The sequence below is a fragment of the Chlamydotis macqueenii genome, unplaced genomic scaffold, assembly GCF_036417535.1.
Source record: "Chlamydotis macqueenii isolate bChlMac1 unplaced genomic scaffold, bChlMac1.mat HAP1_SCAFFOLD_305, whole genome shotgun sequence".
Classification (NCBI taxonomy): Eukaryota; Metazoa; Chordata; class Aves; order Otidiformes; family Otididae; genus Chlamydotis; species Chlamydotis macqueenii.
The window spans coordinates 1-21,781 of NW_028239170.1; the positions used below are offsets into that span (position 1 = coordinate 1).

General features: G+C 73.3%; 1 protein-coding gene across 1 annotated transcript; it reads right to left on the minus strand.

The window, feature by feature from the left end:
* Positions 1–250: 250 nt before the first annotated feature.
* On the minus strand, positions 251–20,348 carry LOC147596030 (spectrin beta chain, non-erythrocytic 2-like; the record flags this gene model as incomplete). Its single annotated transcript, XM_086771718.1, is given in 52 exon segments — positions 251–453; positions 522–626; positions 823–917; positions 919–975; positions 1,277–1,339; positions 1,341–1,474; positions 1,551–1,586; positions 1,589–1,622; positions 2,141–2,279; positions 2,351–2,418; positions 2,420–2,539; positions 2,542–2,598; positions 2,970–2,987; positions 2,989–3,182; positions 3,185–3,242; positions 3,244–3,285; positions 3,287–3,325; positions 3,327–3,347; positions 3,432–3,639; positions 4,063–4,193; positions 4,283–4,324; positions 4,326–4,394; positions 4,396–4,445; positions 4,448–4,541; positions 4,650–4,727; positions 4,729–4,740; positions 4,822–4,968; positions 4,970–5,047; positions 5,805–6,068; positions 6,142–6,288; positions 7,111–7,166; positions 7,169–7,200; positions 7,280–7,371; positions 7,373–7,487; positions 7,580–7,692; positions 7,694–8,080; positions 8,082–8,334; positions 8,582–8,719; positions 8,807–9,677; positions 9,938–10,091; positions 10,177–10,479; positions 10,837–10,995; positions 11,200–11,317; positions 11,401–11,588; positions 12,246–12,358; positions 12,436–12,551; positions 13,064–13,144; positions 13,248–13,339; positions 13,470–13,643; positions 14,327–14,478; positions 18,721–18,898; positions 20,319–20,348. Coding segments are annotated over 51 exon segments (6,670 nt in total), but the record flags the coding sequence as incomplete, so codon positions are not given.
* Between the last annotated feature and the right edge of the window lie 1,433 nt (positions 20,349–21,781).

Below are 21,781 nucleotides of genomic sequence, written 5' to 3' on the forward strand. Positions count from 1 at the left end.
TGGGGGGGCACGGAGTCACGGGGGGGCACGGAGTCACGGGGGGGGACAGAGTCACGGGGGGGCACGGAGCCACGGCTCGGTAGAGGGCTTTGGGTGGGGGGCGTGGCCCCGCAGTGGGGGGCGTGGCCAACGCGGCGGGCGTGGCCTGGCGAAGGGCTCGTCCCTGTGTGGCGGGTGTGGGGGCCGCGCGGGCGTGGCCAAGGAGGGGCGGGACCAGCGGAGGGGGCGTGGCCGAGGGGCGTGGCCTCACCGGTTGGCGCCTTCTTGCCCTGCGCCTCCATCTCGTGCTTGCGGCACAGCGCCCCCTCCAGGCTCTCGGCGGCGGCGGCGGCGCGGGGGGGCAGCGTGGCCGCGTGGGGGGGGTCGGGGGCCGGGACCCCCTCCTCCCGGGGGCCGACCCCCCCCCCCGGGGCCGGACCCCCCCTCCCGCGCCCCGTTGGGCAGCCCGGGCACCTGCGGGGGGGCAGGGGGGTGTCACGGGGGGACGGTGGGTGCCTTCCCGCGGGGGTGGGGGGGGGCACCCAGAGGGTGACCCCCCGGTGTTTGGGGGGGTTACCTGGGCAGCGCTGTCGGGGCCGATCCCGTTGAGGGGCCGGGGGCTCTGGCTGGTGCTCTGCGGGGGGGCACTGGGGGGGCAAGGGCGTGGGCAAGGGGCACATCCGCCCATGGCCCCCGAGCCCCCCCAGACCCCCATGTTGCCCCCCAAAACCCCCAAACCTCCGCATCCTTCCCCAGACCCCCATGTGCCCCCCCAAACCCCCCAGACCCCCGCGTCTCCCCCAAACCCCCGTGTCCCCCCCCCACCCATGCCCCGTCCCTCACCGCTGCGGCTCCCCGGTCCCGACGCCACTTTGGGTGTCCTGGGCCAGTGGCGAGGGGACGCCCCCGGCCTCAGGCTGCGCCGGGGGGGGGCGTGGGTGGCCGCCTCTTCCTCGCCTCCTCCTCCTCACGCCGCCGCCGCTCCTTCTCCTCCAGCTGTGGGGGACACGCAGAGGGGCTCACGCGTGCCCTGAGCGCGCCAGGGCTCAGCCGGCACCGGGACACGGAGGGGCTCACGCGCGGCCCCGAGCGGCGCCGGGGCTCAGCCGGCTCCGGGGACACGGAGGGGCTCACGCGCGCCCCGAGCGCGCCGGGGCTCAGCCGGCTCCGGGACACGGAGGGGCCGTCACGCGCGCCCCGAGCGCGCCGGGGCTCAGCCGGGCACCGGGACACGGAGGGGCTCACGCGCGCCCCGAGCGCGCCGGGGCTCAGCTGGCGGCGGGGCGTCCCCCCTCACCGTGGTGAGGCGCTCCAGCGCGGCGAAGCGCTCCTCCCAGGCGGCGGCCGCCTTCTGGAAGCCCCTGATGGCGCTTGATGAGGTTCTCCACCTCGGCCACGCTGCCGCCCAGCTCCGGCGAGCGCAGCAGCGGCTCCTGGCTGGCCAGCCACGCCTCCGCCATGCTGGCGTCGCGCCCGAACACCAGCACCTCCAGCGCTGCGGGGGGACGGGGACGTGGCGCGGGCGGCCGCGCGGCCCCGCGCCCCCCCGGCCCCCCGGCCCCCGCGCTCACCGATCTGCAGCCAGTCCATCTTCTCCTTCCAGCGTCCCCGATGTCCCGGCGGCGCTCCTGCAGCTGGGAGAGCTTTCTCCGAGATCTGTGGGGTGCGCAGGGGGTGAGTGCGCGGCGCGGGGGGGGGACGACGCGGGGGACGGGGATGGGGGACAGGGAACACGGGGATGGGGACAAAGACAGGGGGACGTGGGGACAGGGAAAGGGACACAGGGATGGTGACAGGGACAGGGAATGGGGGACATGGGAGTGGGAATGGGGACAGAGACACAGGGATAGGGACACGGGGACAGGGACACGGGGATGGAGACGGGACAGAGGGACATGGGACTGGGGACAGAATACAGGGACACAGGGACAGGATGGGGACAACAGGGACAGGGACACGGGGATGGGGGACAAAGACAGGGGACACGGGATGGACAGGGGGGTAGGGATGGAAAACGGGGACGAGGGGACAGAGACAGGGGTGCGGGGATGGGGGGGCACACAGGGACACGGTGGCAGGGACGCGGGGGCTGCAGGTGGGGACACGAGGCCAGCGCTCAGGGACGGGGACGCGGGGGCGCGGGGGGGCGGGGAGGCCCCACCTTGTCGGCGGCGTAGTGGCCCTTGTGCAGCAGCGCGGTGCCCATGGCCACGCAGGCGTCGAAGCTGTCGGCGCGCGCCTCCACCTCCGCCTTGATGCTCTGGTGGTTCTTGATCACCAGGTCGGCCGAGGACACGTCCCTGCGCCGGGGGGGCCGCCGTCAGCGCCCGCCTCGTGCCTCCGCGCCCACCGCCGCCGGGCCCCCACTCACCGCGGGCGCTCCTGGCCCTCGATCTGCAGGCGCACGCCGTCCATCCAGAGCAGCAGGTCCCGCACAGCGGCGCAGGAACCGGAATTTGTCCACGGTGTCGTGGAGCAGGCGCCGGCGGCCCTGGCTGCTGCCGCGCAGCTCGGCCCAGGCCTCGCTCACCGCCCGCTCGTGCCGGCGGATGTCGGCCGCCTCCTCTCGCCGGCGTACGCCTTCTCCAGCCGCGCCGCGTCCTCCTGCACCTGGCGCACCTGAGGGCCGTGCGGAGGTGAGGCCGCGCCACGCCGTGCCACACTGCACTGTGCTGCTTCGCGTTGTGCTGTTTCGCAGCATGCCATGCCGCTGCCGCGCCATGCCAGGCTGCACTGCGCCGCGCCAACGCCGTGCCAGGCTGCACCGAGCTGTGCCACACAGGGCTGCACCGCGCCGCGCCACGCCGTGCCAGGCTGCACCCGAGCTGTGCCACGCAGGGCTGCACCGCGCCACGCCGTACTGCATCATGCTGCGCCGCGCCACTTCGCATCACGCTGTTTCATGCCGCACCGCGCCATCCCGTGCGGCGCCGCCGTCCTGTCCCGCCCCACCCTGCGCTGCGCCGTCCCTCGCGCGCCGCGTGGCTCACCTGCGCGCTCAGGGCTTGGGATGTCGTGCTCGTAGGCGGTGTGCATGCGCTGCATGGCCTCGGCCGTGTTCAGGTCCCGGCCCACCTCGTCCGGCAGCTGCTTCTGCTTGTGCTGCACCTGCGCCAGCGTCTCGCGGGCGTCGTGGTAGAAGCGGTGCAGCTCGTAGGAGGCCGCCAGCATCTGCGACCGCGTGTCGATCAGCTCCAGCAGGTCGCCCAGGCCTCGTTCAGCCCGTCCTTCCACTCGGCCACCGTGGCATTCTCCGAGTGCCCCCGCCGCGATCAGCGCGTCCGCCAGCCCGTTGACGCCGTCCACCCCGCTCCTGCCCGATGCTGCTCGTGTCCCGCGAGAACTCCCCGGAACTTATCCCGCAGCATCTGCAGGAGAGGGAGCGAGCCGCGTCGGGGACGGCGAGCAGGGGCCGCGTGGGCGCCCTGTCGCCCTCCCCGCCCCGGCCCCGCACCGGTGACGTGCTCGTAGTCCTGGCCCAGCTCGTGGGAAGCGGCCACCACCTCCCTCTCCGAAATCCACTGCTCCAGGTCGTCCACGTCGCGCTTGAGCTGGCAGAGCCGCTGGTGCTCCTGCAGCGCGGCGCGGCGCTCCTCCGCCAGCTCCTTCAGGCCGGCATACAGCTTGTCCACCTGGCCCTGGCGCAGTGTCAGCCGCTCGCTGCGGGCACGGCCGCTGTCAGCGCCGCCGGCCCTGGGCGCCCGCGCCGGGGGACGACGTGTGCGGGGCCGGGGGGGCGGCACGGGGGGACAGGCGCCTCGTGGGACGATGGCGGCGGGGGGGGGGACAGGGCCCCCAGGGGACGATGGACGTGGGGCCGGGAGGCGACAGGGACACAGGGTCGTCGCGGGATGAGGGATGCGGGGCTGGGGGGCGGCACGGGGGGACACGGTGCTCGTGGGACGGTGGCGGCAGGGACGGGAGGGGGCGGGGGAACGCAGTCCCTGTGGGACGGGCGGCGGTGGGGGGGACACACACGAACCACGTGGGACAACGCCGGCGGGGACGGGGGGGGCGCCAGGGGCCGCCCGTTGCCCGTTCCCGCCGCGGGCCGCCGCCGGGGGAGCGGGGGCCGCCACCCACCTCTCGGGGTGCCCGCTGGCCACCATGTCGCGGCTCTGCGCCGACAGCTGCTGCACGGTGCGGGCGTAGTCGCGCAGCGCCTGCTCCAGCACCAGGTGCTTGCTGACCATGGCCTGGGCGCTCAGCTCGTCCTGGGAGTGCGGGGACGGGGTCAACGGCGGCGCGGGGGCGGGGGGCGCGCGGGGCGCACGTCCCGGCCGCTGCGGCGCCGGCGCCGTACCTTGGCCTTTTCCTGCGCCATCATGTGCAGCTCCTGCTCGCCCCATCCAGGCCTCGGCCTCGGCGGCGTCGCAGTAGAACTGCTGGGCGGCGTGAGCTCGCTCCAGGCGCCGGGTGCCGCAGCTCGGCCTGCAGCCGCAGCTCCTGCCAGGCCTCCCGCAGCTCCCGCACCCGCTCAGACCGCGCCCGCCAGTGCGTCCGCGGCGCCCCAGCAGCTCTTCCACCCGCCGCTCGTGGCCCTGCAGCTCCTTCTGCAGAGTCTGCCGGGGCAAGGGGGCGACGGGATGCGCCGGGTGAGCGCGGCCGGGCCGGGGGACGGCGGGAGCCCCGTGCGGGGGGGCGGCGGCGGGCCCCCCGCCGTGACCCACCTGGTTCTTCTTTATGAGGAGCTGGACGGAGGGCAGGTCCTTGCCGTGGTCGGTGGACACCGCCAGGGCTCTGCGCTCCCCGCACCCACAGCTGGCGAGAGGCGGGGAGGGGGCGTCAGGGCCGCGGGGGTTCCCGGGGCCCCCTGCCGCGTGCGGGCGGTGCCCCACTCACGATCTCGTCCTCCAGGTCGCGGTTGAACTGGTGCTCTTCCTTGGAGGCCAGGAGCTTCCGGCAGCGCTCCCGCAGCGGCTCCCGCAAGCCCAGGAACTGCTCCTCCACGGCGCGAACCTGGCCCTGCACCTCGGCCGCGCTGGCGTCCTCCCCGGCTGAGGGCCTGCGCCTGCGCCCGCATCGCCTCCACCTCCTTCTCCCGCACCGCCATCTGCTTCTCCAGCATCTGCCCGGCGTGCGGGGAGTGTGAGTCGCCCTGAACCGGGCCACCCTCTGCGCCTGCGCCCCCTGCCCTGGGCACCCCTGTCCCCTGCGTCCCATCGCCTGCACCCCTGCGCCTGCGTCCCATCCCCTGCGTCCCATCCCCTGCACCCCCTGTCCCCTGCATCCCATCGCCTGCACCCCTGTCCCCTGCATCCCATCCCCTGCACCCCCTGTCCCTGCGTCCCATCCCCTGCGTCCCATCGCCTGCACCCCTGCCCTGGGCACCCTGTCCCCTGCGTCCCATCCCCTGCGTCCCATCGCCTGCACCCCCTGCCCCTGGGCACCCCTGTCCCCCTGCGTCCCATCGCCTGCACCCCTGCGCCTGCGTCCCATCCCCTGCATCCATCCCCTGCACCCCCTGTCCCCTGCGTCCCATCCCCTGCGTCCCATCGCCTGCACCCCTGCCCTGGGCACCCCTGTCCCCTGCGTCCCATCCCCTGCGTCCCATCGCCTGCAACCCCTGCCCTGGGCCACCCCTGTCCCCTGCGTCCCATCCCCTGCGTCCCATCGCCTGCACCCCTGCCCTGGGCACCCCTGTCCCCTGCGTCCCATCCCCTGCGTCCCATCGCCTGCACCCCTGTCCCCTGCGTCCCATCCCCTGCACCCCTGTCACCTGCAGACCCCCGTCCCCACAGACCTTGTCCCTTGCACCCCATCCCCCTGCGCCCCCCATCCCCTGCAGACCCCACCCCGCGCCCCGTCCCCGCGCCGGGCCGCACCTGCTGTTTCTTCAGCAGGATGTTGACGCTGGTGAGGTCCTTGCCGAAGTCGTCGGAGCGCAGCTGGGCCTGCACGCCGGCCAGCCAGCCGCGCAGGGCCGCGCAGGACTGGGCGCACAGCTCGGCGCGGTTGGCGTCGAACAGGCGCCGCGCCTTCATCCGCGTGGTGGACTCCAGCTCGTCCCACAGCGCCCGCAGCGCCGCCAGCCGCTCCGTCGCCACCCTCCCCAGCTCCGGCTTGGCCGCCGCCAGCTGCCGGCCCTCCTGCCGGAGGACGCCGGCGTCAGCGCGGCCGCGCCGGGGGGATCCCGCGCCGGGGCCGCCGCCCCGGCCCCACCTTCTCCATCTTCTCCAGCCAGCCCTTGTTGGCGGCCAGCTCGGCGGCGAAGGCCTGGTGCTTCTGCCACTTGGTGTGCAGGTTGCGCGCCTCCTCGTAGGAGACGTCCTGCGCCGTCAGCATCTTCTCCTCGATCCAGAGCGCCAGCTGCGCCGGGGAGGGGCACGGCGCCCTGACGCGCTGCCGGCTCCAGCCCGGCCCCATCCCGCCCCATCGCGTCCATCCCATCTCTGTTCTTATCCCATGCCAACCCTGCTCTTATCCCATCCCACCCCACCCCATCCCTGCTTTTATCCATCCCATCCCATCCCACCCCATCCCATCCCATCCCATCCCATCCCACCCCATCCCATCCCATCTGCTCTTATCCCACCCCATCCCACCCCATCCCATCCCATCCCATCCCCACCCCATCCCATCCCATCCCTGCTCTTATCCCATCCCATCCCACCCCATCCCATCCATGCCATCCCTGCTCTTATCGCAGCCCAATCCCATATGCACACCCAGTCCCAGTCTCATCCCCATCCTATCCATATTCCAATCCCATTTCCATCCCCATTTCCCATCTCCATTCCCATCGCATCCCAACCTATCCCCGTCCGATCCCCATCCCCATCCCATCCCATCACGTTTTATCCCAATCCCGACGCTCATCCCATCCCATTCCATCCCAATCTCACTCCATTCCCACCCCATTCCATCTCCATATCAGCCATTCCAATGTCCATCCCTGTCCCATCCCCATCCCGTTCCATCCTCGTCCTCATCCCATTCCCTTTCCACCCCAATCCCCATCCTCATCCCATCCCATTCCACCCCAATCCCACTCCATCCCCACCTCATCCCATCCCCATCCCAATTCCCATCCATTTCACCCTCATCCTGATCCCATTCCATTTTATCCTCATCCCATCCCATCCCCATTCCCATCCCATCCCCACCCCGTCCCCCCGCGGCGCCGCTCACCTCCTGCCCGTCCTGCAGGAACCGCTGCAGCTCCCAGTTATCCCGCAGCCTCCCAGCAGCTCCTGCGCCGTCTCCCGGTTCCTCCGGTGCCTGCGGCGAGGGCAGGGGCTGAGGCCGGGCCGGGAACGCCGGTGCCGGTGCCGGCGCCGCGCCGGGGGCGTCCCCTCACCTGCTCTCCACCGAATCCACCGTCTCCCGCACCTTGTCGGCGTGGAGGCTGCCCTCGGCCACCAGTTTGCGGCCCGGCGGCACCAGCCCCCTGCACGCGCTCCCCGCCGGCGTCCATGGTGGCCATGAAATCCTCGTGTTTCCTGACGGAGGCCTCGGCTCCCGGCAGCGTGCTGGGCATCTCCGCGTGCGACAGGGCGTACTCCTGCGCGGGGCGGCGGGCCGGGCGTCACCCGCCGCCCCCGGGACGCCCGGGATCCCCGCGGCACGGCTGGGGTCGCCTCGCGGCCGCTCACCTGGGTGCTGAGGACACCCCTCAACCTGCCCGCAGTCGCGGAGGAAGAGCTGGAAGGCGAAGGCCTGGGAGAGGAGCTGGTGGCGGTTCTCCCACATCCTGCCCAGCTCCTCCCAGCCCCGTGTCCAGCGCCTCCAGGCGCTGCTGCAGGAAGACGTGCTGCGCGTCCGTCTGCCCCCGCGTCACCTCCCGGCCCACGGCCCGCGTGCTGCGGTAATCGTCGCCGTAGTGGGCGATCTCCTTGCGGATGCTCTCGTGCTGACTCAGCAACCGCTCGGCCTCCGCCAAGGTGGCCGGCACGTCCTCGGAGGCCACGGCGGTTTGGGTGCGGGACAGCCAGGCCTGGAAGGCGGCCAGGTCGCGCAGGAAGCCCTGCAGCTTGCTGGCCTCCCCCAGCGACTCCTCGCGGCACCGCAGGCTGCGGCACAGCTCGTCCCACACCGCTTCGATGGCCGCCAGCCGAGCCCGGATCGCCGCCGCCTGTTCCGGGTGCTCGGCCGCCAGTTTTCTCCGCTTCGGCTCGCAAGTCCTGCACCTTGCCCTGGATGGCTTCCAGGTCGCGCTCCACGCCAGAGAGCTTGCGCTGCAGGGCCATGACGCCGGCCAGGTCGTTGCCCAGCCCCTGCGTGGACTCGATCACCTTCGTCTTCTCCCGCATCCAGGCGGTGGTCTCGTTGCACTCCAGGTGATAGTTCTGGATGTTCAGCGCCGACGTCAGCGCCTCCTTCTTCTGGTCGGCCAGCGCCCGGAACCGCTCCCACCTGCGCAGCAGCCGGCGTCAGGGGGAAGGCGGCAGCCGGCACCGCGCACCAAGATGGCCGGCCTGTCGGCGGCTGCCTGCCCGTCCTGCCTGGAGCATCCCTGCCTGGAGAACCCGTTCCTGCCTGGAGCATCCCTGGACGCCTGGAGCATCCCTGCCCGGAGCCCCCATCCCTGCTGCCCTGAGGCAGCATCCCTGCGCAAGGCTCCGTCCTGCTCGGCGCCCCGCCTGCATCGCCGGGCGCCCACCTGGCGTTGAGCTGCTCGCGGGTGGCGCGGACGCTCTCCTGGTTGCGCTGGTCGGCGGCCAGCAGCTGGTCGGCGATACGGTTGACGGCGGCCACGCGCGACGCCAGGTTGTTCATCTCTGGCTCCAGCGTCTCAAAGCTGCGGGCAGGGAGCGGGGACGGGGGCTCAGCACCCGCCAGCGCGCGGGCCGGGCCGCTCCGCGCCGCCTCTGGTGCCGGCGCTCACCGCTGCTGCACCACCTCCAGGTCCTCCAGCTTGTCGGGGACGCGCATGGCGTGCAGCCACTGCTCCTTCTCGCCCACCCACAGCCCGCAGGCGTCCGCCTCGCTGCGCGCGGTGTAGAGGCTGAGCGCGTCCTGCAGCTCCTGCCGCCGCCGCTCGGCCCGCGCTGACAGCTCCTGGTACCGCTGCTCCAGCGCCGGCAGCCGGCCGGCCACGTCGGGAAGCTCAGCGAAGGCGGGCGGGAGGGTGCGCGCCTGCTCGTGCAGGGCGTCGATGGCGGGGCGGTGGCTCCGCACCTCCTCCTGCACTTCCCGGTGCTGCCGCGCCAGGCTGCGGGTGGAATACTCGTCGTGGCCCAGCTCGGGGCTGGACGCCAAGCGCAAGGCGTCTTCCAGCCAGGCCTCCGCGTCCGCCGCCTCCGCTTGGAACTGGAAGAAGCCGGCGGCTTCCCGCAAGCGTCGTTCGCGTTCAGCCGCCAGCTCGGCCAGCGTTCGCCAACGTCCCTCCATCTCCCGGACCCGCTCGGCCACCTCGGCCGCCCCGAGCCGGCCTTCGGCCGCCAGCCCCCGGCCGCGGGCCAGCGCCTGCTCCAGCGGCCCCGCGCGCCCGCTCAGCTCCCCGCGGAAGGCGGCGTGCTGGCTCAGCAGGCGCAGGGAGCTGGTTGGGTCCCGGCCGACGTCCTCGGAGGAAAGGAGCCGCTCCTGCTCCCGCATCCAGGCCTCCTCCTCTCCAGTGTCCCAGAAGAATTTCCAGAGCCGTCGCGATTCCTCCAGCCGAGCGCGGCGCTGTCCTGCCAGCTCCACCAGCTCCCGGTAACGCAGCTCCAGCGCGGCCACGCGCTCCTGCACCATGGCCGGCTCGCAGGGCTGGTAGCCTGCAGGGAGCCCCGCACGTCCCGGAGGGGGTCCAGGGGGCACCGGCCACCCCGGGGGGGTGGGGGGTGTCCCAGGGGTTGGGGGGTCCAGGGGGCACCGGCCACCCCAGGGGCTGGGGGCTGAGGTCAGGGGTCAGGGGCACTCCTGGGTTTTGGGGCTCCAGGGGCTCTGGGGGCCAGAGTCGGCGGCCATCCCAGGGTTTGGGGGTCCAGGGGAGCTGTGGTTCGGGGGTCTCAGGGGCCGCCCCAGCCGCACTCACCCTCGCCGGGCAGGGCGAACCGCTGCGCCGCGGCGCTCACCGCCCGCACGCGCTCCGCCTGCGCCGCGATGTCGGCCTCCACCAAGGCGTGGATCTGCAGCAGGTCGTCCACCCCGTGCAGGTGCTTCCCCAAATCCTGCGACTGCAGCCGGCCCTGCGGGCACCGCGACGGCGGCATCAGGCCCGGGCCGCCGCGTCCCCCCCGCCCCGCTCCCGCGCCACGCCCGCCGCACCAGTACCTTCATCTCCTCCATCCAGTCCGTGAGATGCGCCAGGTCCTGCAGCATCTTCTGCAGCTCCAGGTGCAGCAGCAACCGCTCGCGGCGAGCGGCCACCAGCTGCCGGAGGAAATCCCAGAGCCGAACCACATTGTCGCGGCGCGTGCGGACGCGGCGGATGTCGTGGTAGCGCTCGGCCTCCAGCTCGGCCGCCACCGCGCTCACCGCCTGCACCCGCTCGCTGTAGGCCACGATGTCCGTCTCGATGGCCTCGTGCTTCCGCACCGCCGCCTCCACCGCCGACATCTCCGTCCCAAAATTGTCCTGGGCGGGGCGGGGGGCGCAGCCAGAGGTAAGGACGGGGTGGGGCCCGGACCCTCCGTCCACAGGGACCCCCGGGTGGTGGGGGGGAGTGGGACCCCCCAAACTGGGGATCCCAGAGTTGGTGGCAGTGGGGAGCGGGACCCCCAAACGTGGGTCCCTGGGGTCAGTGACAGTGGGGAGCAGGACCTCCGAAATGCGGACCCCAGAGCCAGCGGTGCTGGGGAGCCGAACCCCCGAATTTGGGTGCGTGGGGGCGAGGGCAGCGGGGAGCGGGAGCCCCAAAGGTGGGTCCCTGGGGTTGCAGGGGGGCGGGCAGCGGGACCCCCCGCGTCCCGGTCGGCGTGGCGGCGGCGGCACCTGTGCGACGAGGCGCTGGTTCTCGCTCAGCCAGGTTTCCCGCATGGCCGCCTTGCGGTCGAACCGCGCCGCCAGCTGCTCCAGCTTCTCCTGCCGGATGAGCTCCGTGCGCAGCGCCAGCTCCCGCTCGTGTTCCGCCTTCTCCAGCCGCTCCCAGGCCTGCCGCAACGGCTCCCGTCGGCCCTCCCGCCGCGGCATGGCACGGCGTGGCGCGGCGCGGCGCGGCATGGCACGGCACAGCGTGGCACGGCACGGCACGGCATGGCGCAGCGCGGCACGGTACGGCATGGCACGGTACGGCACGGCACGGCACCGCCCTTGTCCCCATCCCCATCCCGGTCCCCATCCCGGTCCCCGCCCCACCTTGTTGATGTCGGAGAGCAGCCTGCCCTCGCGCGGCACGTAGACCTTCTGGTTGTTGGCGCGCATGCGGCTCTGCACGGTGAAGAGCAGCACCTCCAGGTTGCCTTTCTCCATAAACCTGGGGGGACAGGCGGCGCTGAGCCCCCCGCCCCGCGCGGCACCCCCGGGCGGGGCGCGGGGCGGGGCGGGCGGGGGGCTCACTTGGGGGGCTTCTCCACCGTGCGGTAGGTGTTGAAGGCCTGCAGCTGGTTCTGCACGCCGGGCAGGGCGTTGGCCAGGTGCCGGTCGTTGAGGATGAGGACGGTTTGCTCGATCCAGCCCAGCAGCTCCCCCGCCAGCTCCTCGTACCTGCGCACCAGCTCCTCCGCCTCCCGCGCCGCGTCCAGCACCTGCGGCGCCGCCCGCCCACCGTCCGTCCGTCCGTCCGCCGCTGCCGGCTCACCCGGCTCACCCCCCGCCCTGATCCCCGCCTGTCCGTCCACCCGCCGTCCGTCCGTCTGTCTGCTGCTGCCGGCTCACCCCCCGCCCCGATCCCTGCCCGATCCCTGCCCACCGTCCGTCCGTCCGTCCATCCGTCCGTCTGCCGCTGCCGCCTCACCCCGCCACCCCAATCCCTGCCTGTCCGCCCGCCCGTCCGGCCGTCTGTCCATCCGTCCATCTGCCGCTGCCGGCTCACCCGGCTCACCCCCCGCCCCGATCCCTGCCTGTCCGTGCATCCGTCCGTCCGTCCCTCCGCCAGCCCCAGCTCATCCCACTGCCCCGATCCCTGCCCGATCCCTGCCTGTCCGTCTCTCCATTCACCTCTCTGCCCTCTCCCCTCTCCCTGTCCATCTGTCCGTCCCCTTGGACGTCTGCGTCCGTCTGTCCGTCCGCTTGAGCACTCCTACATCTCTGTCCATCTCCCCTCTCCCTCCCTCCGTCCGTCCGTCCGTCCCCCCGGCGTCCCCTCCATCCACCTGTCCGTCTCCCCTCTCCCTCCGTCCGTCCGTCCGTCCGTCCCCCCGGCGCCCCCCCCAGCGCCCCGCCTGCCCGCCGCGCCCCGGCACCTTCCCGACGCGCTTCCCCTCCACCGCCAGCGCCTTCATCTTGGAGAAGTAGTGGTAGAAGGTGGCCACGTAGGTGATGATGGACTTCTCATCCGGCTGGTCCACGTTGACGTCTGCGCGGAGCGGCGCGGCGCGGGTGAGCGCGGCCCCCCGGCCCCCCGGCGCCCCCCGGCCCCCGGCCCCTCCTCACCCTCGGGGTCCAGCAGCCGGGTGAGGCCCAGCTCGCGCTCGGCCAGGTTGAAGGCGCTTTGCAGGTTGTAGTGCGCGTTGCAGCGGCGCAGCGCCTCCATGTCCACCAGGTCCGGCCTGCGCAGCGGGGGCGCCTCAGCCCCACGGCGCCTGCCCCACGGCGCCCGCCCTGCGTCGCTGCCCCGCGTCCCTGCCCCACGTCCCTGCCCCCTGGCGCCCGCCCCACGTCCCTGCCCCGCGTCCCTGCCCCACATCCCTGCCCCACGTCCCTGCCCCCCGGCGCCCGCCCCGCGTCCCTGCCCCACGTCCCTGCCCCACATCCCTGCCCCGCGTCCCTGCCCCCCGGCGCCCGCCCCACGTCCCTGCCCCCTGGCGCCCGCCCCACGTCCCTGCCCTGTGTCACTGCCCCACGTCCCTGCCCCGCGTCCCTGCCGCATGCCGCCATGCCCCACGTCCCTGCCCCACGTCCCTGCCCCGCATCCCTGCCCCGCATCCCTGCCCCGCATTGCCATGCCCCATTTCCCTGGCCCACGTCCCTGCCCCATGTCCCTGCCGCACGCCACCGTGCTCCACGTCCCTGCCCCACGTCGCCATGCCCCGCGCCCCTGCCCCACGCCGCCGGGCCCCACCTGTGTTTGTGGATGATGGCGTTGAAGGCCAGGCCGTCCCTCCAGCTCGTGGTGAAGTTGTGCACGTTCACGTTGGGGTACCTGCCCGGCAGCGGGGCGAGGGCTCAGCCTGGGACCCCAGGGCCACCCAGGACCCTCCCAGGGCCCCCCCAGGACCCCCCAGGACCCCCCGCCGCGCTCTCACCCCGCTGTCTTCATCTGGCACCAGAGCAGCAGCGCGTCCTTGGCCGACTTCTTCTCCTTGTTGTCCTCGGTCTCCACGCTGATGTCCTGGATCTGGGGGGGCCGTGGGGTGAGGGGGGTCCTGGATCACCCCGCGGTTTGCGGGGGGGTGCTACAAGGTGGGGGCAAAGACCCACAGCGGGTGCAGGACCCCCCACGGCGGTGCAGGGACCCCCGGCGGCACCTGGAAGCGCAGGATGATGGTCCAGACGAGGCCGAGCGTGAGGCGGTGGTTGCCGTCCACGATGTCGTGCGAGCCCACGTTCTCCAGGTGCACGCGCTGCTCCTTCAGGAACTGCAGCGCCTTGTCCACGTTCTCCAGGCAGTGGATCCGCATCCGGCCCTTGGTGGGCTTGGGCTGCGCCCCCGGCGCGGGTCAGGGACCCCGGAACGGGTCCGGGACCCCCGGCACAGGTCAGCGCCCCCGGCGCGGGTCGGGGACCCCCGGCACAGGTCAGGGACCCCCGGCGCGGGTCAGCGCCCCCGGCGCGGGTCAGCACCCCCGGCGCGGGTCGGGGACTCCCGGCACAGGTCAGCGCCCCCGGCGCGGGTCGGGGACCCCCGGCACAGGTCAGGGACCCCCGGCGCGGGTCAGCGCCCCCGGCGCGGGTCGGGGACCCCCGGCACAGGTCAGTGCCCCCGGCGCGGGTCAGCACCCCCGGCGCGGGTCGGGGACTCCCGGCACGGGTCAGCACCCCCGGCGCGGGTCAGGGACCCTGGCGCGTGGGGAGGGGGTCCTGGGGGCTGGGGGTCCTGGGGAGGGGTCACCCAGGGGCTGGGGTGCCGGGGAAGGGGTGCTGGGATGCCAGAGGCCCTGGGAATGGGGTCCTGGGTGCGGGGGTCCCAGGGAAGGGTTCCGGGGTCCTGGGTAAGAGGGGTCCTGGGGGTCCCGGTGAGGGGGGTCCCAGGGAAGGGGTCCCGGGTGTGGGGGATCCCAGCAAAGGCGCCGCCCGGGCGCTCCGCCGGGGCAGCGGGTGCCCGGCTGTCGCGGGGAGGGGGTCCCGCAGCGGGGGGGCGGGGGTCGGGCGGGGGTCCGCTCACCAGCTGCTCCCCCGACAGCACCTCCAGCAGGCGCAGCAGCATGCGGCCGTCGCGCAGGTCGCTGTACAGGTCGCCCAGGCGGCAGGTGCCCCGCGCCAGGTGCGAGTTCACCCACTTGGTGAAGGTCTTCTTCTGCACCGCCTCGCGCTCGTCTGCGGGGGGGGCGCTGAGACCCCCGCCACGGACCCCGCCCCGCACCGAGACCCCCGCGACGCAGCCCAAACCCGCCAGAGACCCCCGCCCCGCAGCCCGCACCCGCCAGGGACCCCCACCCCGCACCGAGACCCCCGCCCCGCAGCCCGCACCCGCCCCGGACCCCGCCCCGCACCGAGACCCCCGCCACGCAGCCCGCACCCGCCAGGGACCCCCACCCCGCACCGAGACCCCCGCCCCGCAGCCCAAACCCACCACGGACCCCGCCACACAGCCCAAACCCGCCACGGACCCCCACCACACACCGAGACCCCCGCCACGCAGCCCAAACCCGCCACGCAGCCCGCCACGCACCGAGACCCCCGCCACGCGGCCCAAACCCGCCACGGACCCCCGCCACACACCGAGACCCCCACCACGCGGTCCGCACCCGCCACGCAGCCCGCCACGCACCGAGACCCCCGCCACGCAGCCCAAACCCGCCACGGACCCCCACCACACACCGAGACCCCCGCCACACAGCCCAAACCCGCCACAGACCCCCGCCACACACCGAGACCCCCACCACGCGGTCCGCACCCGCCACGCAGCCCGCCACGCACCGAGACCCCCGCCATGCACCAAGACCCCCGCCACGCGGCCCGCACCCGCCACGGACCCCCGCCACGCACTGAGACCCCCGCCACGCAGCCCGCACCCGCCACGGATCCCCGCCACGCACCGAGACCCCCGCCACACAGCCCAAACCCGCCACGGACCCCCGCCACACACCGAGACCCCCACCACACAGCCCAAACCCGCCACGGACCCCCGCCACGCACCGAGACCCCCACCACACAGCCCAAACCCGCCACGGACCCCTGCCACACACCGAGACCCCCACCACACAGCCCAAACCCGCCACGGACCCCTGCCACACACCGAGACCCCCACCACACAGCCCAAACCCGCCACAGACCCCCGCCACACACCGAGACCCCCACCACGCGGTCCGCACCCGCCACGCAGCCCGCCACGCACCGAGACCCCCGCCATGCACCAAGACCCCCGCCACGCGGCCCGCACCCGCCACGGACCCCCGCCACGCACTGAGACCCCCGCCACGCAGCCCAAACCCGCCACGGATCCCCGCCACACACCGAGACCCCCGCCACGCAGCCCGCACCCGCCACGGACCCCCGCCACACACCGAGACCCCCGCCACGCAGCCCAAACCCGCCACGCAGCCCGCCACGCACCGAGACCCCCGCCACGCAGCCCAAACCCGCCACGGACCCCCGCCACGCACCGAGACCCCCGCCACACAGCCCAAACCCGCCACGGACCCCTGCCACACACCGAGACCCCCGCCACGCAGCCCAAACCCGCCACGCAGCCCGCCACGCACCGAGACCCCCACCACACAGCCCAAACCCGCCACGGACCCCCGCCACGCACCGAGACCCCCACCACACAGCCCAAACCCGCCACGCAGCCCGCCACGCACCGAGACCCCCGCCACGCAGCCCAAACCCGCCACGCAGCCCGCCACGCACCGAGACCCCCGCCACACAGCCCAAACCCGCCACGGACCCCCGCCACACACCGAGACCCCCGCCACGCAGCCCGCACCCGCCACGGACCCCCGCCACGCACCGAGACCCCCACCACACAGCCCAAACCCGCCACGGACCCCCGCCACACACCGAGACCCCCACCACGCGGTCCGCACCCGCCACGCAGCCCGCCACGCACCGAGACCCCCGCCATGCGGCCCGCACCCGCCACGGACCCCCGCCACGCAGCCCAAACCCGCCACGGACCCCCGCCACACACCGAGACCCCCGCCACGCAGCCCGCACCCGCCACGCAGCCCGCCACGCACCGAGACCCACGCTCTGCACCGAGACCCCCGCTCTGCACCGAGACCCCCGCCCTAGGGCAGCACCACGGAGCCAGGACCCCCATGAGACACCCAGAGCCTCAGGTAACCCACCCCAAACTGGGGGTCCCGGGGGGCGTGTGGGGGGGTGTGTCTGGTGGGGTGTGGGGGGTGTGTCCCGCCCCCCAGCCCGGGCCCCCTGGGTGGGGGGGCGCTCAGCGCCCCGTGCCAGCCGTGCCCGGCGCCGCCCGCGGATTAGAGGTAAGAGGATTTGGGGCCAGACCCTGGGGGGCCGGGCGGGGGGGATTAGGGGGTTTTGGGGAGCCCTGGGGGGGATCTGGGGGGGATTGGGGTGTCTTAGGGGGGTGATCGGGGGAGTTCGGGGGGCACTGAGGGGGGATTGGGGGTCTTTGGGGGGTATTTGAGGGGCAGATTGGGGGGTTTTGGGGGCCCATGTGGGGGGCTCGTAGGGGGTCTTGGAGGGGTTTTGGGGGGGCGCTGGGGGGTCTTGGGGGCGCTCTGAAGGGGCTGCAGGGAGTCTCTGGGGGACCCGGGGGGTCGCGGGACTTGGGGGGCTATGAGGGACCATGAGGGGTCTTGGGGGGCTGTGGGAAGGGACTGGGGGGCTCTGGAGAGATTGGGTGGTTTGGGGGGGGATTTGGGGGCTTTAGGGGGGCTACAGGAGGTCTTGGAGGGGTTCTGGGGGGATTTGGGGGTCATGGGGGGGCTTAGGGAGGTGTTGGGGGGCACATTTACACGTGTGCTGCCAACTGGGACCCCCTGCCACACGCACGCGTGTGCACCCACCACCACACGCACACGCGTGTGCGCCCTGCTCAGCTGGTGCGCGCTGAGGCGGGAGACACACGCGTGTGGGGCCATGGCCGGCTGCGCGGCACACGCGTGTGATCCGGCCTGTGAGCGCTGGCGCAGGCCGACGCAACGCGCACAAAGTCACGGCTACGCACGCGTGTGCGGGCCCGGGGCTGCCCCTCACCACACGCAGGTGTGCGCGCGGGGCCGGCACGCGATGCACACGCGTGTGCGCACCCCGGGGGTGGGTGCCCCCGCCCCCTCGAGCCGAGGGGACCCAGGCGTCCGGGGGCGTCGGGCGTCGCCCCGTGGGGTTTGGGTGCGGCAGTTTCGGGGTGCGGGGGGGTTGGGGGGGGCGGTGGTTTCAGGGAGGTTCGTGGGAACCCGAGGGACCGACAGGGGCGGGGGCGGCAGGGGGGCCGCGGGGGGGTCTGCAGGGGCGGGGGGGGCCGCGGGGCCAGGCAGGCGAGGGCGGCGCCGGTGCTCAGAGCGAAACAGGTCGGGTGGCCGGGCGTGTGCGTGTGCGTACATGCGTGTGCGTGTGCGAGCTGCGGGGGGGGGGGCTGCGCGTGTGGGTCTGCACACGCACGTGTGCGTGCCGGCGGCTGCTCGCGTGTGCACGCACACGCGCGTGTCTGCTTGTGCGTGTGTGGGCATGTATGCGTGCACACGTGTGCACCGCAGCCCCACGCGTGTACGTGCACATGCGTGTCAGCATACACATGTGTGCACTGGCAGTCGCACGCACCTGTGCGTCTGTGAGCATGCAAATGCGTGTGCACGCGTGTGTGTTTACGCGTGTTACACGCGCAGTGCTGGCTGTACGTGCGTGTCCATGCGTGTACCTGCGTGGCCACGCATGTTCACAGGTACATGCCCGTGTGCGTCTGCGTGTGCACGCGTGTGCGCCTGGTTTTGGGGTGCCCCCTCTGGTTTGAGGCGCCTCTCCTTGTTCCGGTGTCCCTCCCTATTTCAGGGTGCTCCCCCCAGGTTTTGGAGTGCCCCCATTTTTCGAGGCCCCCCCCGTTTTTGGGGTCCCATGCCATTTTTGGGGTGCTCCCCGTGTTTTTGGCTTCCCCTCCAGATTCTGCGTCCCCCTCATTTTCGGAGTCTCCTCCCATTTTTCCGGGGCACTCTCGTTTTCGGGGTGTCCCTCATTCTGGGGCGTTTCCTCCCGTTTTTGAAGTCCCCCCCATTTTTGGGAGTGCTCCCCATGTTTTTGGGCTCCCCTCTTCCTGTTTTGGGACCCCCCCTCCCCAATTTTTGGGAGTCTCCTCCCATTTTGGGTGCCCCCCATTTTTGCGGTGCCCTCCTTTTTTGGGGTGCCCCCATTTTTGAGAGCGCTCCCCATTTTTGGGAGTTTTTAAACTTCCTCGGCAGGTTGGGGCTCCCCTGCAGACTTTGGGGGGTCCCGCTCATTTTGGGGGTCTCCCTTCTTCGAGCCGCCCCCTCCGTTTCTGGGGGCGCTCTTTCATTGTTTTTTAGGGCGCTGCTCGTGTTTCCACGGTGCGTCCCCGTTGCCGGCGCGGCTCCCCCCCCGTGTTTCGGGGTGCCCCCCGCCCCGTACCGGCCAGGGCCTTGATGCGGGAGCGCTCGAAGCGGCGCGCGGAGCTGCCTTCGTCCTGCTCGCCCTCCTCCTCCTCCTCCCCGGCCCCGTCCCACCGGTTGTTGACGTCCCCGAACGGGCGCTGCAGCTCCAGGCTGTCGTAGGCCGGGGGGGACAACATGGCTGCCCCGGGGGGGTCCTGGCGGTTGGGGGGGGGCTGTCACCTTGGGAGGCGGCAGCAGGGGGGGAGGGACCCCCTCCTCCAGCAGAGACCCCCCCACACCCAAGAGCGTCCCCCCCCAACCTCCCCAATGACCTCTGAGCCCCCCAGGGACGCTCCCCCAAAAGATCCCCTCAATCCTTCCTAAGGACCCCGACCCCTCTGCCCCCCCCCAAAGATCCCCTCAATCCTTCCTAAGGACCCCGACCCCTCTGCCCCCCCCCAAAGATCCCCTCAATCCTTCCTAAGGACCCTGACCCCTCTGCCCCCCCCCAAAGATCCCCTCAATCCTTCCTAAGGACCCCGACCCCTCTGCCCCCCCCCCAAAGATCCCCTCAATCCTTCCTAAGGACCCCGACCCCTCTGCCCCCCCCCAAAGATCCCCTCAATCCTTCCTAAGGACCCCGACCCCTCTGCCCCCCCCCAAAGATCCCCTCAATCCTTCCTAAGGACCCCGACCCCTCTGCCCCCCCCCCAAAGATCCCCTCAATCCTTCCTAAGGACCCCGACCCCTCTGCCCCCCCCCAAAGATCCCCTCAATCCTTCCTAAGGACCCCGACCCCTCTGCCCCCCCCCAAAGATCCCCTCAATCCTTCCTAAGGACCCCGACCCCTCTGCCCCCCCCCAAAGATCCCCTCAATCCTTCCTAAGGACCCCGACCCCTCTGCCCCCCCCCCAAAGATCCCCTCAATCCTCTCCAGGGACCCCTGGCCCCCCCTGGCTCCCCCCCAATCCTTCCTAGGGCCCCCTAAAACCCCCACGACCTCCTCCAAATTCTGAGGACCCCCGAGCCCCCCAAAGAACGCCTCAGTCCTTCCTAGGACCCCCTAAAACCCCCAAGACCCCCCCAGTTCTCTCTGAGGACCCCTGACTTCCCCTAGAGACCCCCCCCAACCCCTCATCCTCTCTAAGGACCCCTGACCCCCCGGGGACCCCCCCATCCTTCCTGGGGGCCCCTGAGCCCCCCAAGCCCCCCCCCCCTCTCCGGGGACCCCCCGAAGCCCCCTCCTCAATCTCCCGTCCCCGTGCTGGGGGGTCCCCGCCCCCCCCCCCGCCCCCCCCCGCCCCCCCGCGGCCGCGCCGGCCGGCAGTTAATGCTCTTAGTGCGGGGATCAGCCGCCCCCCCCCCCCGCGCCGGACACGAACACGGCGGGGGGGTCCCCGGCGCGGCCCCGCAGCGGCCGCGGGACCCCGGGACAAAGCCGGGGGGTGCGGGGAGCGGGGGGGGGGGGCCCGCTCGGCGCGGAGCGGCTGCCGCAGTGCCGGGGGATGCGGGACCGGCGGGAGGCGGTGGGGGGCGGGGGGGATGCGGGGCCGGGGGGTTGCGGGATGGCGGGTCGGGAGGGGGTCGTGCGTGCGGCCCCCCCCGCCCCCCCCGGCGGCCCCGCGCGGTCCCTACCTGCGCGCTGCGGTGGCGGAGCGGGCTGAGAACGCGGCAGCTCATCACACCCGCGGCGGCGCGGACGGCAGGGGGCGGGGCCGCGCTGCGGAGGCGTGGTCACACGGCGGAGAGGGGCGTGGCCGCGCCAGGAGGGGCGGGGCCAGCCGTCGCCTTAACAACCCGAGCCGGTTCCACCGCCGCGGGGAGGGGCGGGGGGCCGGTTGCTATGGCGACGGCTCCGCTGGCCCCGCCCTTCGGGGAGGGGGAGGTGCTGCCCCCTCCCGTTGCCGTGGCGACCGCCCCTCCCCCCCGGGGGAAAAGGGGGGGGTGTGTCCCCTGCGCGGCCCCGTCTTCCTCCGCGCCGCCAGGGGGCGCTCGCGGGAGCGGGGGGGAGTGGGGCGGCGGGGGTCGCGCCATGGCGGAGGAGGCCGTGCGCGCGGTGCGGGGGGGGGAGGGGGGTCCTTGAGGGGGTCAAGGGTCCCCAAAAAGGATTGGGGGGGTCTCGGGGGCGTCACGGATCCCCCAAAAGAATTCGGGCGGGTTTGGAGGGGTCAGGGGTTACTGGGAAGGATGGGGGCCCGGGGGCGTCGGGGGTCCCCAAAACGAATTGGAGAGGGGCTTCGGGGGCGTCAGAGGTCACTGGGGCGGGTGGGGGGAGTCCCTGGGGGAGCCAGGGGTCCCCAAAAACGATTGGAGGGGTCAGGGGAATGAAGGGTCCCCAGAAAGGATTGGGGGGGCCACGGGTGCCTAGGGAGGATGGGGGGGTCTCTGGGGGTGGTGGGGGTCTCGAGGAGGGGTGGGGGGGACCTGGGGGGGTCTCTATGGGGGGTCGGGGGTCCGGGCTGCCCCCCACCTGCCCCCGTGCCCGCAGGTGCTGGAGCGGCTGCTGCTGGGCCTGCAGCCCCCCGGGCGCGGGGAGCCGGGGGGGGGGGCCCTGCTGCTGGCGCTGAGGGCCGAGGGGGGCGCCGGCCGGCCCCGCTGCACCCTCACCGGTGGGTGGGGGGCTTGGGGTGGGGGGGGGACTGGGGGGGGCTGAGGTGACCCCAATGCCCCCCCTGTCCCCGCAGTGGCGGCCGCCGGGGAGCTGAGCCGGGACGTCAGCGTGGAGGCGCTGCGGGGGGGTAGGAAATGACCCCCCCTGCCCAACCCCCCCCACCCTCCTGGGGGGTCCTCACTGTGACCCCCCCCAAAAAACCCACCCCCCGCAGCCGCCCGGGGGGTGCTGGAGCTGCCGGGGGTCCCCCACGCCCCCTCCCCGTGCTGCGAGCGGATCCTGCGCCGAGCCCGGCTGCGTTTGGCGTTCCAGGTGAGGTTTGGGGGGGTCCCCCGCCCCCCTGCCCCCCCCACCCCACCGCCCTCCTTCCCCGCACCCTGGGGTGACCTTGGGGGGGGGAATCGGGGCCGGGGGACCCCCGGGAGCGCGGCCCCCGCCGCAAGTAGGACGGGTAGATAAATATAGCTGGGGCGGCCTGGTTTTGGGG